We start from the raw sequence: 16,913 nt of genomic DNA on the forward strand, positions 1-16,913 counted from the left end.
AAATTATTTTTTGTAATGGCTAAATATACCATTACTTCTGTAAGCACTTAGAAATTGAAGCAGTTCAAAACATTTTCTCTGTTTAAAAAATCTCAGATGCTGTGAATTGGTGCTTAAGTGAAACTAAGAATTATTATTCTGAACTTTATTGCCATTATGTTAAGTGGGTCTGTTCAGTCAACAAAAAAATAGCCTTAGGGAATACAAGTTAAAACTTAATTCTGCATGGTATAAAAAGCTTGCATATTTGTAAAATTATTATTATTTTTAATATATTTTTGTATTGATTTCAGTGAGGAAGGGAGAGGGAGAGAGAGATAGAAACATCAATGTTGAGAGAGAATCATTGATCGGCTGCCTCCTGCATGCTCTCACTGGGGATGAGCCTGAAACCCAGGCATGTGTCCTTGACCAGAATCAAACCCGGGACCTTTCAGTCCACAGGCCAACACTCTATGCACTGAGCCAAACCAGCTAGGGCTATAAAATTATTTTGATATTCTTTATTGCTCTGTCCATAGGAGGCAGATAATTTCCTACGAAAGCACAATACAGATCTATTCCCTGGTGCCCGCAGTATTTTAAGTAGAAGTCACATGTCTAGTAATAAACAGAAACCACATGAAGAGCAGATTACACAGGACTTACCTGTAGGACTCCCTGTGACCCAGGCCTAGCTAACCTGAGTAATTATCCCAGCTCATTCTCCCAGCCTCCTCCTCAGACCCCAGATTTAGCCCAAGAAACTCTGAAAGGCAAGCAGTTCATCCAGGTTAAGGGCCTCACACATCACTTGGGCTTGGAGTTGGTCCAGTGGAGAAAGGCGTCTTGTTAAGAACTGAAGTCTGAGTCTAAGGAACACGTGCAGATTTGAAAAACTTTTCCAATTTTATTTTTCAGTTGCTGCCCACTCCTCCCTCCTCCCACCACACCTTGTTCCCTTACCTAGCTTAATTTTTCCCACAGCTCTTATCACCTGACATATTTAGACATTTGTTACATGTTTTCATTCCCTGACTTTTTCTACTTAGAATGTAAGTTGCGGGAAGGTAAGATATTTTTGGTGGTTTTTCTTTTTTGTTTGTTGAAGCATATAGCAAGAGCCTACAACACATACTGGACTTGATAAATATTTATTTAATTAGGGATTTTGGTGGCACCAAAAAGCATCAGTTAGCCATACAAGGGTACTCTAGGTCTCTTCATCCATGAAGCCTTCAGAGAGAATAATAAAGCAAGAGATAAGCTAACCCACAAAACCGGAAGCCATAAAATGGTATATTAAAATTACATATTCAAGTAAAGCCAGGATAGCAAACGTTCATCTCTGAAGTTATGTTATAAGGCAGCGGTTCTCAACCTGTGGGTCACGACCCCTTTGATGCTCGAACGACCCTTTCACAGGGGTTGCCTAAGATCATCCTGCATATCAGATATTTACATTACGATTCATAACAGTAGCAACATTACAGTTATGAAGTAGCAACGAAAATAATTTTATGGTTGGGTCACAACATGAGGAACTGTATTTAAAGGGCCAGAAGGTCAAGAACCACTGTTATAAGGGGAAGTGGGTCATGGCATGGACATAGTGGATGTTCACACAGAGTGTTTTCATTGGATTAGGCTGGCAGACCTGACTTCCTCTGTATCTGGAGATACACATCCCCTGTTCACCATACTGCCCACTTCATTTCCTCACAGCCTACACATGTCTGAGTGCCCCATAACACTTTGGCAACGTGTTCCTCAGAAGTGTTTTCTAGTTTCATGTTTTGTATATGCCTCCCTCCCTTTTGCCTCTAGGATAATGTGGTCTGTTTCATCCTTATTACGTCGGTCACAGAGAGATCAGGGAAGAGAAGATGAAACAGAACTGTTTTATTTTCTGTAGTTCCATTATCACGTCTTCCTGGGAATTGCTTTGAGACAGTTACCTAAATTAGGTTAATTTAATGGTCCATAGAATTAATTCTTGGCTGTCTTCTGTATCATTAATGATTCAGACTGGCTGTGTGTGGCTTTTTTTTTTTCCTTTCTCATCCTTTTGGCAATTCTATCTGTAGAATTGTTTTATTTATGTGTATGGATTCATAACAGAAGTGACATCTTTTGGAAGTGGCAATTCTGCAGGATAAAACATCCCCTGCACAGATGGGCGTATTGTTCTGAGGGGCGGAATGCGGTTTCACAAGTTGGATGTTTTAGGAGAGCCTGTTTACAGCAAATTGTAACAGAGGTGACAGAAATAGTGTCAAGCAGATGCTTCCTTCCTTCTCTCTTGCACTTTGGCTCTTAAACACATCACAGAGACACAGAGAGATGCAGTGCAAACAGTCCCATGCCCAACTATGAACCAAGGCCGTCAGGATTTCTAGATTTCTCTTGTGGGATACAATTCTCCTATTTCATACATTTTAAGTGACCCTCCAAAATTTTTATCATTGAAGTAAGAAGTCTTTAGAGTCATGGTGGTAAGTTAATTGATATGGTTATAAATTTAATTTGTCTCAGCTTCTGGTTATTTTATTTCCGTTCTAATGAGTTTCAGTATTACTAACATAGTAAATTTGATTATTAAAAATACATAATTTTTTGTTTTATTTTTCTTAAACAGGATTTAGTATTTTACCCCAACTTCCTTGAGTATTAGAGCAGCTGTGACAGATAATAGCTGTTCTCCATTAATTCTCTTAGTCAGTTTTTAGTTAAGTCCTTATTTTTTATTCACATGTTGCTATGCATTTCAGTGTGAAAAAAAATGAGAAAAGGCTTGGTTGAGGAAGGAAAGTGGTCCTGAATTTGATCTTTATTTTTTCGTGATCGGTTTTCCATATATTTTTATGAAAAAACAAAGCAATATGCATTTGTATTTATAAACATGACACTTCTGTTACAGCAGAGCTGAAAGGAAAAACAGTTATTTTAAGATGGTTTGTTTCTTTGAGAGCTTGGTCTTAAGGTTCATATCACAATTCTGTGAAAAGTATTATGACTTTAATCATGTATTGAGTGATCAAATAAGTGATATAGAGGGTGTTTTGGTGAAGATTTTGGTAGCTGTATAGCATTAATGCTACTAATCTTGCATATACAAATACAGCATGAGATCAGTACGGAAATGAATGTGCATATATGAAAATGCCATTGAGTATATTTTATAAATTAAAATTTGGGAATTTAGGGAACTTCATGATTCAAGTTTGATGGGAAAAAACTGTGGCAAATAATTGTATTTTGTGTGTACATCCAGCAAGAATCTTTTAAGATTGGCAGCCTTTTATAAAAGTACTAGAGGCCTGGTGCACGAAATTTGTGCACTGGGGGGGGGGTGTCTCTCAGCCCAGCCTGCACCCTCTCTAATCTGGGACCCCTCAGGGTATGTCTGACTGCTGGTTTAGGCCCACAAGGATCGGGCCTAAACCGGCAGTCGGACATCCCTCTCACAACTGCTTGCCTGCCTGCCAGCCTGATCACCCCCTAACCACTCCCCTGCCAGCCTGATTGACACCTAACTGCTCCCCTGCTGGACTGACCGCCCCCAACTGTCCTCTCCTGCCGGCCTGGTCACCCCAGCTGTCCTCCCCTGCTGGCCTGATCACCCCAACTTCCCTCCCCTGCTGGCCCGGTTGCCCCCAACTGCCCTCCCTCTCTTGCAGGCCATCTTGTGCCCACATGGGGGTGGCCATCTTGGGCAAGGGCATGACTGTCAATTTGCATATTACCTCTTTATAATATAGGATAGAAAACATACTTGAAAAACAGTTTCCCTTTCCCTCAGGAATTATAGCTCCATAATGTAGTATCCGTGTCTGCACCCTTTCCCAGTGCACTGCATTAAACTAGTGTATGCCTTTAATGGGTGGAAACTACCTTTTCCTTTGCAAGTTGGTATTAAGATGTTTAGTGGTGTTATATTTTTCATTATTTTGATAATGTTATAAAATGGCCATAAAGAAAATTCTTTTGTAAATACTTTGTATAATAGTTAAAATTAAATAGTTTAATTTTCTTTAGAAAATTCTTTCATAATGTCATCTGAAATGAGTGAGAATAGAAAATTTCTGATGCTGTCACATATTGACATCAGTGAATTGGTCTGATGGTGACAGTGTCTGCCAGCAATACATATTATAACACTTCCTGTGGAACTCAGTGTATACTCCTTTTATCAAATGCACTGACTTTTCATTTGTAATTTTGTTTTACTGTATAAAGAGTTGCTGTAATTGTTTAAGGATCTGAGTTTAAATCTCACTTGATTCACTGGGAGTTATATTTAGAGACTTAACCTTATTACTTTAATTGTTGTCAGGCAATACCTCTTCAGATGCTCAGAATGATTTTTTTACCATCCCTAACATGAATAGAGGGATAGTAAGTAGAGGGATACTTGGGAAGACAAAATTCCATTTATGTTACGAGAAAATTTTTTCAATTGGTCTATCTAGTTGTTTATGCCGCGGTCTCTATCAATAGCTAAACATTGTCAACTTGACATATCATTTAACATTTTTCTTACCCTTAGATTGTCATAATGGAAGTGCAAGGTTTGAAGTCAGTCGCTCCCAATCGAATTGTTTACTGCACAATGGAAGTAGAAGGAGGAGAGAAACTGCAGACAGACCAGGCGGAAGCCTCAAGGCCACAGTAAGCCAGCTAAAAACCATGTGTTTTTCTTTTCCTCCCAAAGGAACAGGCTTTTACCGGTATTTGCAAAGTTGTATGGTTTGACACTCTGAAAGGTTTACTTGGCTAGCTTTGTCTCAACTATATTAGAGTCAGTGTGTGCCTTTCTGGATAATAATGTTACAATTAGAACTGTAGCAGAATCCTCTGTAGTACAAACAGAAAATCCAACATGCAAATGTGAAGGTATAGTAGCAATAAAAGTCATTTATATAGCATGTGCTGTCATATGTTATTTCAAAGAGAGTACTTCATCCTGTTTCAGTTTTCAGAATTATAATCCAACTAGAGGCCAGATGCACGAAATTCATGCACTCGGGGGGAGGGGCACCCTCTCACAGTCCGGGAGCCCTTGGGGGACGTCGGAATGACGGCTTAGGCCCGCTCCCTGTGGGCATTCGAACATCCTTAGTGCGGCCATGGAGGCAGGAAAGGCTCCCGCCACCGCTGCTGTGCTCACCAGCCGTGAGCCCAGCTCAGGGCTTCTGGCTGAGCGGCGCTCCCCCTGTGGGAGCACACCGACCACTAGGGGGCAGCTCCTGCGTTGAGTGTCTGCCCCCTGGGGTCAGTGCGCATCATAGCGACCAGTCATTCTGCCGTTCCGACCACTAGGTGGCAGCTCCTGCGTTGAGTGTCTGCCCCCTGGGGTCAGTGCGCATCATAGCGACCAGTCATTCTGCCGTTCAGTCGATTGCATATTAGCCTTTTATTATATAGGATAGCACTTCCGTTTCTGTATATAAGAGCTCTGTGGTGAAGTCGAGGGAGCTACCACGATTGTGCACAACGATTTGGAATGCTTTAGGGGTAGGCTTGAGTTAGAGAACCTGTTAGTAACTACTGTGCAGTAATCAGAGGAAAAGCTGTTCTTTGCTGGCTGTCTTATGTTTCAAATTCTGGGAATGAGTTTAATTAAGTTTGGAAGATGTTCAGTTTAGCTGATTTCAATATGGGAAACTTCAGTCGCTGATAGAAATAACGAGACTGGCCTGAGGAATTCAATTGAAACTTGCTTGGCCTTCATTTGTACACTAACTAACTTTCGAAATAACTTCTCTTTCTTCCACTTGAACTTTATTCAAATTTTCTTACAGGATTTAGGAATGTACCTTTTTACAGAATCGATATATGTGGCCTGTTCATTCTGTTGAGGTTCTGGGTAGACACTGGTTATACCCCGAAGAGGAAGGTGAACAAGAAACTCATTTTCTTTAGGACAGGCACAGTCTAAGGGGTGGATACAGAGGGTTAAATGGAACAGGAAGATGTGCACAGAATCTTAAGGGATTGAGCAGAAGGAAGTTGGAACTTCTCACCTGGCCATACACACCCCTGCAAGTCTGTCCCTGACCAGTGTCATTAGCTCTGGGACCTCACCTTGTCCCTTTCTTCCCTGGTCCGCTATTACTCAGCCACCCTGGACTTCATGCAGTTCCTCAGATGTGTCCACCTATTTTCATCATTGCACCTGCTTTGCCCTCTGGCTGGAGTCATCTTTCCTTTTATCTTTTCTGGCTGGATCCTTGGTAGCGAGAATCTTAACTTACACACCACTTCCTGAGAACAGCCCTTCCCTTTGGTTCATCCAACAGGAAAGCAGGTATTTTCTGGCTCATCACTTTTAAATGTTTACACAAATGTGTGTCCTGGCTGTTTATTTTGCATTGTTGTTTTCACTTGAGAAAAGGGGGTCTTGTCCTATTTGCTTCTATAGCCTAGTGCCTGTTGGCACACATTCAGAATTTGTTAATTCAACTGCTTGAACTTACCTGAATGGTTATCCATAGTAAATATTTAACAGTGTGGTGTTGACTCCTGCGCCATATAGAGTTGATTTACAGTGTGACAGTGAAGTGAAAGGAATGGGGATCAACGCTTCGTTAAGAGGCAAACACCTCCCAAGAGGAGGCTGTGAGAGAGTACATATGGAGTCAGGGAGAGGTTTGGGGTATGTTTGTTTTAAAGGTTGGCTATTTTAGTATTGCAATGTATATTAGCTATTCACAGAGCAGTGCAACCACAGTCCATTTTGAAACATCTTTGCCACGTTAAAAAGAAACTCTGTACCCTTTACTTTTCAACCTCAAGTCACCTCAGCCCTAAACAACTATTCATTGACTTTCTGTTTCTATAGATTTGCCTATTCTGGACATTTTCACATAAACAGAGTCATATGATACATGGTCTTTTTGTGATTGGCCTCTTTCACTTAGTATAATGTTTCCAAGATGTATCCATCTGGTAGAATATGTCAGGAGTTCATTTCTTTTCATGGCTGAATAATATTGCATCATATCTATACACCACATTTTGTTGATACATGCATCTAGGCCAGCAATTTTCAACCTTTTTCATCTCATGGCACACATAAACTAATTACTAAAATTGCACAGCACATCAAAACATATATTTTTTTGCCAATCTGACAAAAAATAGGGATAATTTTGATTCATTCATACCAGATGGCTATTGTATCTGGCTGTTGTCATTTTTTTACTTTGACAGTCTAAGGGAAAAGAGGTCAGTGCCCCTGACCAGTCAGGCATTGCATGGTTTAAAAATTCTTTCCGCACACCTGCTGAAAATCTCTGATCTAGGCTAATGATACTTGGATAGTTTCCACCTTTTGACTACTGTGAATAACGCTGCAAATTAAACTGAGTGTACGAATATCTGTTTTAGTACTTGTTTTTAATTCTTTTCAGTGTAAAGCGAGCAGTAGAATTGCTGAATCATATATAATTCTACATTTATTTATTTATTTATTTATTTTGGAGGAGGTTTTCTTTATTATTTTTTATTGATTGAGATATTACATATGTGTCCTTATCCCCCCATTGGCCCACCCCCCACACTCATGCCCTTATCCCCTGGTGTTTGTGTCCGTTGGTTAGGCTTATATGCATGCATACAAGTCCTTTGGTTGATCTCTCCCCTTACCCCCACCCTCCACTACCTTCCCTCTGAGGGTTGACGGTCTGATCCATGCTTCTTTGTCTCTGGATCTGTTGGTTTTTTTTTAAAATCAGTTTATGTTGTTCATTATATTCCAAAAATGAGTGAGATCATGTGATATTTATCTTTCTCTGACTGGCTTATTTCACTTAGGCTGTTTCCAAATATTAGCTATGGTAAATTGTGCTGCTATGAACATAGGGGTGCATATATCCCTGATTGGTGTTTCTAGTTTCTTATTTATTAAAGTATCCACCAAAATGCTTTTCCTAATGACTACACCTTATTTTCCCACCAGGGTTATATATATGAGAATCAAATTTCTTCACATTCTCAACAGTGCTTGTTATTTGAATTAAAAAATACAGATAGCTAGCCCAAGTGCCCATCAGTAGACGAGTGGATAAAAAGCTGTGGTACATTTACATCATGGAATACGATGAAGCTGTTAAAAAGAGGGATCTTTTACCCTTTGAAACAGCATGGAGGGACCTGGAGAGCATTATGCTAAGTGAAATAAGCCATTCAGAGAAAGACAAGTATCACATGATCTTGCTCATATGTGGAATCTAAAGAACAAAATAAACTGATGAACAAAATAGATGCAGAGACATGAAAACATGGAACATACTAATAAATCTCAGAGGGAAGGTGGGGGTGGGTTTAAAACGCTAACTCTATGGGGCGGGAGGGCTAGAAGAGGTCAGTGGGGAAAAAAGGGTGCAACTGTATAACTTTCAACAAAGATAAATATAAATATATATATATATATATGGCTATAGAGATGGACATATGGAGATTAGATATAGATTAGATATATAGATGATTCAGATATAATCTTCATCCTAGTAAGCGTGAAGTGGTACCTTGTTGTGGCTTTGATTTGCATTTCCATAATGACTAATGATGTTGAACATATTTCCACATATTGTATTAGCCATTTGTATATCTTCTTTAGAGATATGTCTATTCAAGTGTTTTGCCCATTTTTAAATTGAGTTATCTTTTGGTTGTTAATTATAAGAGCTGTTTATATAACTCTAGATCAGCAATTTTCAACTGGAGTGCCACAAGAATTTTTAAAACATACAATGCCTGACTATTTAGTCAGGGGCACTGGCCTCTTTTCCGTTAGATTGTCAAAGAAAAAATTGACAACAACAAAAAGAAAGGGAAAAAAAAAAGGTCATAATAATAGAGTCGCATCTTATTGGTTATGTAGCATAATAAGATTGCACCTGATATCGTTAATTCTTGGTACTAGAATTCCTTACATACATTTTTTAAAAGTCACTTTGGCCCTGGCCGTGTAGCTCAGTTGGTTAGAGCATTGTCGTAATACACCAAGGTTGTGGGTTCAATGCACAATCAGGACGTATACAAGAATCAACCAATGAATGCGTTAGTAAGCGGAACACAAATTGATCTCTCTCTTATTCCTCTCTGTAAACTCAATCAATCAATAAAAAAAAATTTAGAAGTAACTTTGCAGCAAAAGAGTAGGTAATTATTATTTATTTTGTAAATTAATCAAAATTATACTTATTTTTGGTGTGCTGCATAATTTTAGTAATTAGCTTATGTGTGCCACGAGATGAAAAAGGTTGAAAATTGCTATTCAAGATACTTGACCTTTATCACATATATTATTTTCAAGTGTTTTATTTTATTCAGAGGATCTTTTATCTTCTTTTTTTTATATATATTTTATTGATTTTTTACAGAGAGGAAGGGAGAGAGATAGAGAGCTAGAAACATCGATCAGCTGCCTCCTGCACATCTCCCACTGGGGATGTGCCCGCAACCCAGGTACATGCCCCTGACCGGAATCGAACCCGGGACCCTTCAGTCCGCAGGCCGACGCTCTATCCGCTGAGCCAAACCGGTTTCAGCTTTTATCTTCTTAATATATTGTCTTCTGAAGCATAAAGTTTTAAAATTTTGATTAAGTCCAATTTATTTATTTTTTCTGTGTTGCTTGTGCTTTTGTATCATATCTAAAAATCCAGTGCCAAATCCAACGTCACAAAGATTTATCCCTATGTTTTCTCCGAAGACTTCCATAGTTTTATTCCTTACATTTAGGTCATTGATCTATTCTAAGTTAATTTTTGCACATGATCTGATGTAAGGGTCCACCTTCCCCCTTTTGTGTGTGACAATCAGTTATCCCAACACCATTTATTGAAGAAACTACTCCTTCCCCATTAAATTTTCTTGATATCCTTTTGAAATCATAGATACATATGTTTATTTCTGCACTCTCAATTATATTCCATTGATACATATATATCTTTATTCTTGTATCACATTATCTTGATTACCAGTTTTAAATCAGGAATCTGCATCTACCAACTATGTTCTCCTTTTTAACAGTTATCTTGGTTCAAGTATAAGTCTCTTTAAAAAATTCTTTTTGTATTTTTCAATTATAGTTGACATATAATATTATATTAGTTTCAGAGGTACAGCCCAGTGGTTAGACATTATATAACTTGCTAAATGATCATCCCGATAAATCTAGGAGCCATCTGACACCATACATAGTTATTAGAATATTATTGACCATGTTTCCTATGTTTACCTCCCCATAACTATTCTGTAACTACCAATTTGTATTTCTTAATCCCTTTATTTTTTTCATCCATCCTTCCAACTACCCTTCCATCTAGAAACTGAAAAAGGTTTTCTTTACCTACGAGTGTGTTTTTCTTCTGCTTGTTCATTTGTTTTTTGGTTTTTGTTTTGTTTGTTTTTTTATTCAAGTTTTGGTAGATATGTATTTATTGCCATTTGATTATTTACATTTTTTTATCCTTTTTTTCCTTCTTTTTTAAAAGACCCTTCAACATTTTGTATAATTCTGGTTTGTGGTGATGAACTGCTTTAGCTTTTTCATGTCTGGAAAGCTCTTTACCTGTCCTTTGATTCTAAATGATAGCTTTGCTGGGTAGAGTAATCTTGGTCATAGGTCCTTGCTTTTCATCACTCTGAATAATTTTTGCCACTCCTTTCTGGCCTTCAAAGTTTCTGTTGAGAAATCAGCTGACATTCATATGGGCACTCCCTTGTAGGTCTTTAACCTTTTGCATTTTAATTATACTGTGTCTTGGTGTGGGCTTCTTTGGGTTCATCTTGTTTAGGACTCTGTGCTTCCTGGATTTGTATGGCTATTTCCTTCACCAGGTGAGGGAAGTTTTCTGTCATTCTTTTTTTCAAATAGGTTTTCTATTTCTTGCTCTCTTTCTTCTCCTTCTGGCATCTCCATGATGCAAATGTTGATAGGCTTGAAGTTGTCCCAGAGGCTTCTTACACTAGCCTCGTATTTTTTTCCTGTTCTCATCTTTGGATGTTTTTTGCTTCTTTATATTCCAAATTGCTGATTTGAATCTCAGCTTCATCTTCTCTACCATTGATTCCCTGTAGTTTATTCTTCATTGCAGTTAGTGTATCCTTCATTTCTGACTAGTTCTTTTTTTATGGTTTCCATGTCCTTTGTTATGCTGTTAAAGTTCTCACTGAGTTTATCTTCTATTCCCCTAAGTTAATTGAGCATCCTTATAACCAGTGTTTTGAACTCTGCATCTAGTAGATTGCTTATTTCCATTTTGTTCAGTTCTTTCTGGGGTTTTATTCTGTTCTTTCATTTTTGACATTTTTCTTTGTCTCCTGATTTTGGCAGCCTCTCTGTGTTTGTTTTTATGTATTCGGTAGAGCTGCTATGTCTCCCAGGCTTGGTTGAGTGGTCTAAGGTAGTAGATTTCCTGTAGGGTCCAGGGGCATAGCCTCCCCATTCACCTGAACTGGGTACTCCAGGTGCATCCTCCCCCTCCTCAGCCCCTGCTGGTTTTCACGGCCAAAAATTATGGCACTGGAACCCTGGCAGGGAGGCCTGGTGTGGGCCTGGGACGTCTCGCTTCTCATGTGGGACTTCTGCAGCCTGGACATCCCTTCTATTTCTGTCCACCACATGTGGGTGTGGGACCAGCCGGTTCTGCATCTCCGGCCTTCCTTCCCGTCTCGAGGTGGCTTCTTTTTTATATCCTTAGTTGTAGGATTCCCCTTCGGCTAGATTTCAGGCAGTTCCGGGTGACACTTGTTCTGTAATTTCTACGTGGTTGTGGGCGGATTCACATAACGAAGTTACCTACACCACCATCTTGACCAAAAGCCAAGAATAATTCTCTCTGGCTTCATGCTTTGCCCTTCAGGCGTATTAAAGTGGTTTTCCCACTTATGTGACTCTGTTGAGCGGGTGGTTGTGCCCTGATAGCTCTGCCAGGTGAGAGTTGTGCCCTGCAGCTCTGAGTAGCTGCCATCTGGCTTGTTGGAGCCAAGGTGTTATCCCCAAACACGTGACTTTGCTGGGCAGAGCTCCTTCCCTTTGAAACCAAGGTGGAGACAGCCCTAGCCCCGTGTACTGTGGGCCTGTGCTGGGAGTGCGGCTTCGATGGTGTCTGAATCACTTTCAGGGTCATTCTTTGCCTGTCTTGAATAATTATGTTCACGATGGATCTGTGGTGCAGTCTTGTAGATTCCAAGTGTGACAGTCTTCTCTCATTTCTTCTTCTCTCTCTTTTCTTCACTTCCCACTGGGATGGTTGATTTGGTCTGTGGTTCATACTCATACTAATCTTCTTAGCAAAAGGTTGGTTTGCCACACCCTAAATGTTCTCTTTGGAACACACTTTCTAGTTTTTTATAATGTGGACAGGCTAAGAAACTTCAAAATCTTTATAATCTGAGTTCTTTTGCTTAACAGTTCTGTCTTTCATCATGTCTCTCTTCTTGCGTTTTACTGTCAGCACGCAGGCAGAATCAAGCCACTCCTTCAACATTTAACTTAGGAATTTCCTCAGCTACATCTCCAGCTTCATGCTGGCAAGTGCAGCCTTTCACAAAACACTAGAATACAAATACAATTCAGCCAGGATTTTTACCAGTTGATACCAAGAATCACTTTTCTTTCCATTTTCAATAACACATTTCTCCTTTCTGCCTGAGAGAGACCTCATCAAAATGACTTTTACTGTTCACATTTCTGCCAACATTCTATACATGATTATTTACGTTTTCTCTAAGAAGATGGGAGGTTTCTCTAGAGCTTTTTTTTTTTTTTTTTCCGCCTCAGCCTTCACCAGAATTGTCTTTGAAAGTCTCTTTATTGCAATATTGGCTTTTTTTTGCAAGCACCTCAAAATGCTTCCAGCCTATGCCCAACCCAGTTCCAAAGCCACTGCCACAGTTTTAGGTGTGTGTTACAGCAGCAGCTCACTTCTCAGTTCTGTCTGCTACAATAAAAATGGCATAGACTGTACTGATTAAACAATGAATATTTATTTCTTATAGTTCTGGAGGCTGGAGGTCTGAGATCAGGGTCCAGCTTCTTCAGTTTCTTTCTTTTTTTTAATACATTTAAAAAATTATTTTTATTGATTTCAGAGGGAGAGGGAGAGAGAGATAGAAACACCAACGATGAGAAAGAATCATTGATCACTGCCTCCTGCACGCCTCACACTGGCGATCAAGTCCTCAACCCAGGCAAGTGCCCTGACCAGGATTCGCACCTTGACCTCCTGGTTCATATGCCGACGCTCAACTACTGAGTCACACTGGCTGGGTGCATCTTCAGGTTCTTGATGAGGGCGCTCTCCCGGATTTTCAGGCGGCTGCCTTCTTGCTGTGTCCTCACAGTGTGTAGAAACAGAGCTGTCTTTTCATTCCTTACCAGGACACCAATCCCACCATGGGGGCTTTACACCCAGGACCTCATCCAAACTTAATTACTCCAAATAGCATCACACTGAAGACTAGAGACTCAACACATGAATTGGGGGGAGAGAGGGCCACAAACACATGCCCTAAGAGTCTCAATGTCATGGTATTTTCTACAGAATCTGTTCAGAAAGTTTTATTGAGATACAGTTGATGTAGCATAAAATTCTTCCGTTGCAGTTCCGGTGAGTTTTAGTACATGTGCCTCTATCGTTACAGTTCAGTTGTGAAACATATCACTTCGCAGCTCCCTCATGCCCCTCTGCGTCTGTTCCTACTCCCCCTCCCGGTTCCAGGGAACACTCGTGCTTTCGCACCCTGTAATTGTATTTTTCCTGGACATTTTATGTAAATGAAATCGTGTAAGTCTTTTGTATTTGGATTTTTTAACTTAGTATAATTTCTACAAAATCTTTTATTTAGTTGATACTTAATATTTGATCAATCAAATGAAGTAACTTTTATAAGAAATTGTTATATTATTTTAACACTAACTTTTTTCACAAATAGTAAAAGTGGTTTTTTAAAAAATATATTTTATTGATTTTTTACAGAGAGGAAGGGAGAGGAATAGAGAGTTAGAAACATTGATCAGCTGCCTCCCGCACACCCCCCACTGGGGATGTGCCCGCAACCAAGGTACATGCCCTTGACCGGAATCGAACCTGGAACCCTTCAGTCCGCAGGCTGACTCTCTATCTACTGAGCCAAACCAGTCAGGGCTAGTAAAAGTTTTTATAGGATGGTTCTCATTTAATTTCGAATATACTCGTAATGTACTTATAAGGACATTCTTAAGGACAATTTAAACAAATTAAAAAATACTTGGAAGTTAGAGAGAAAATATTACAATAAGCCTCCAATACTCTTTATTATTCTTACTACAAGGAAATTTGGCTAAAATACCTTATCTGCGTTTCCTCATGAACACTCAGTTAACTTTTTAGATGAATGAAAAGATTTGTATTTATCATCAAATCCTGGGGCCGATTAGCTCAAAACTGTATCTCCTGAGTGCTGACCAACTGCAGTTTTCAACAGTGTGGTTACATTTATCTTGTTCTCATCTTACACAACAGGAAAGAGATTTATCTCCTCCATCATCATGGCGAATTATGCCTCGGACACGTTTTCCAAATATTATTGCTTTAACAGTTTGTGCTTTGTTGGAGATCAATCCATTCTTCTGTCTGATACTAATTAAAGTACCTTATTTAGTTCATATTTCCAATAAACTTAATCAAGATTTCTAGGCATTGCCTATTTCATTCCTGTAGCTCAGATTTCCTGCCAGCAATTAGGTGGACACAGCATACGGCATTAGTACATAGCTTTGAATAGAGAAACTGGGGTCCAATAAAGGTGGTGGCTATAGACAAGCTTTATTTGTAAAGAATGATAATGAGGTAATCTGTTTAAGTTGTGTTTTTAGTTTTTTAATATAGGGAAGGGAATATAGATAAACTGTATTTTTTTTACTTATGGAACAAACTCTATGGATTTTTAACTCATTGTTTTAGTTTCTCAGTTAACTGCGAAAGGTTCTGTTCTCTATGAATGAGGTACCGAAGCGTTGTTGCTACACTTTTATAGCTTTTTAACCATTTCCAGACATGTCAGTGTTTCTGTTTTAGCCTATACCCTTAATGATACCACCAGAAAGGAAGCGGAGGGATAGCAACAAGAATGACAAGCTGGAGGCAGAGGGGCCACTTGTTATAGTCATGTTGCAGTCACACGACTCCTGATATGTACTGATCTTTAAAACCTTTTCCCTTCAGATGATGAGCATCCTTTGAGTGCCTCAAAACACAAGAGCTGATATTACCCTATGGAGGGCCAACATAGATCTTGGTGCTGATGAAGTAAAACCAAGGATATTTGTTATTAAAAATAAACCAGGGCTTGGGGAGAGAGGGAAATGGGTAGTTGCTAATCAATAGGTATAAAGTTTCAGTTATGCCAGATGAATAAATTCTAGAGACCTGTAAACACTGTGCCTACAGTTAACAATTCTGTACTATATTGTATGTTTAAAAGTTTAAGAGGGTAGATCTCATATTAAATGTTTTTAGCACAAAAAATTATGGAAATAAATGCTCTTCCCCCCCCCCCCCCACATCCTCTGTATCTTTCGTACCATGGTGCTATTTTATTAAAAACATTTGAAGGTTAATGGGTCTTTGTTTCCCACCCCCTTCAAAGTAATAAAATAGAAAGGTAGGGAGCGATAAGAAAACTGAGGAGTTGCATAATGACAGAAACTTATTTACAGATATTGGGACAGAACATTCGTCTGCCTCATGAAAATGATGGGAAATTCAGGCTTCAGTACCTGTCTCTGGAAACATTAAATTCTAAACCAGGATTGTAACAATCTGTCAAATTATTGAAATAGTATTGCAACTACAAATGGGAAGCTTATCAGAATGACAAGCTACTGGAACAGTGTTAGAGAATAAATACAGACTGCATATAAACAAGAGAAGCTAACCGTGCATTGTAAAATGATGTTAGTTTTCGTTTTAATTTAGTAATGTCAGAATTAGTTTTGAAGTATAATTCATTAGACAGTTACTCTTGCAGGCTAGAGAAAAATAATACTGCATATTTAAATGATCTATCAAAAAGTGTGCCTGCATTTAAGAAACTAAAGGGAAAACACTCAAAGCTGCATCTTTTAGTTTCATCTTTTCTCATTTCCATTTTTAAAAGCAGGAGATTTCTTCCTCTTATATAAAAAAAATTCACCAGAAGATACTGGTGCAGAACAAAATAAAGCCAAAAGAGACAAACATTGGCCAAATACGGGAATGCATTCATTGAAATTTTATTTTCAGTTGAGGGAAGGTAATCTGGGGATCATCAAAATTAGGGCATCTGAATTAAAGGGAAAATATGATGGATTAAGATTGCAAACGCTGGTTGAAGAGCAATAGTGATAAAAAGTGGTGAGAGAGCTTTCGAGAAAGTTTGTGTAATTGGGATTATCAACATCTCTATGATACACTTATAGCCTGTAAATAACTTCCCCTTATCTGTGACTTTTTCAGAGCAACCTTTTGCAGTTGTTTTCATTATTCATTTGATGTATGTAACCGATTTATTGCATGGGCTGAGTTCCAGTAGCAAATAACTTAATTTTCATCCGGTGCTACCAATTTCAGCCGTACTCCAGGATTCTTTGAAGACATCTTGGCAGGAACCATAGCTTTTCTGGTCATTTTCAGGTATTAAATAATATGTTTAGGTGTTAAAGTTTGCATCTCAGTTTAAATTAAGACTTACTCATTTAAAACTTTTTCCTCCCATTTCATTCGGAAACCTATAGCAAGAGAAAGGGTACTGTAGTCTGTGGTTTTCACTCTCATTTGCCTACTCATATATTCTTTTTAAAAATTTATTTATTTATTTTATTGATTAAGGTATTACATATGTGTCCTTATCTCCCCATTGCCCCCCCCCCCCATGCCCTCACTCCCCTGTTATCAGTG

At 38.8% G+C, this 16,913-nt stretch overlaps 1 protein-coding gene across 1 annotated transcript in view; it reads left to right on the plus strand.

The window, feature by feature from the left end:
- The window catches only part of CADPS2 (Ca++-dependent secretion activator 2), a 143,534-nt gene that overhangs the window by 33,788 nt on the left and 92,833 nt on the right, over positions 1-16,913 (plus strand). Inside the window, 1 exon segment of the mRNA XM_014549913.1 lies at positions 4,529-4,650. Coding sequence (XP_014405399.1) covers positions 4,529-4,650 — 122 coding nt within the window.

Source organism: Myotis brandtii, unplaced genomic scaffold (assembly GCF_000412655.1).
Source record: "Myotis brandtii unplaced genomic scaffold, ASM41265v1 scaffold575, whole genome shotgun sequence".
Taxonomy (NCBI): domain Eukaryota; kingdom Metazoa; phylum Chordata; class Mammalia; order Chiroptera; family Vespertilionidae; genus Myotis; species Myotis brandtii.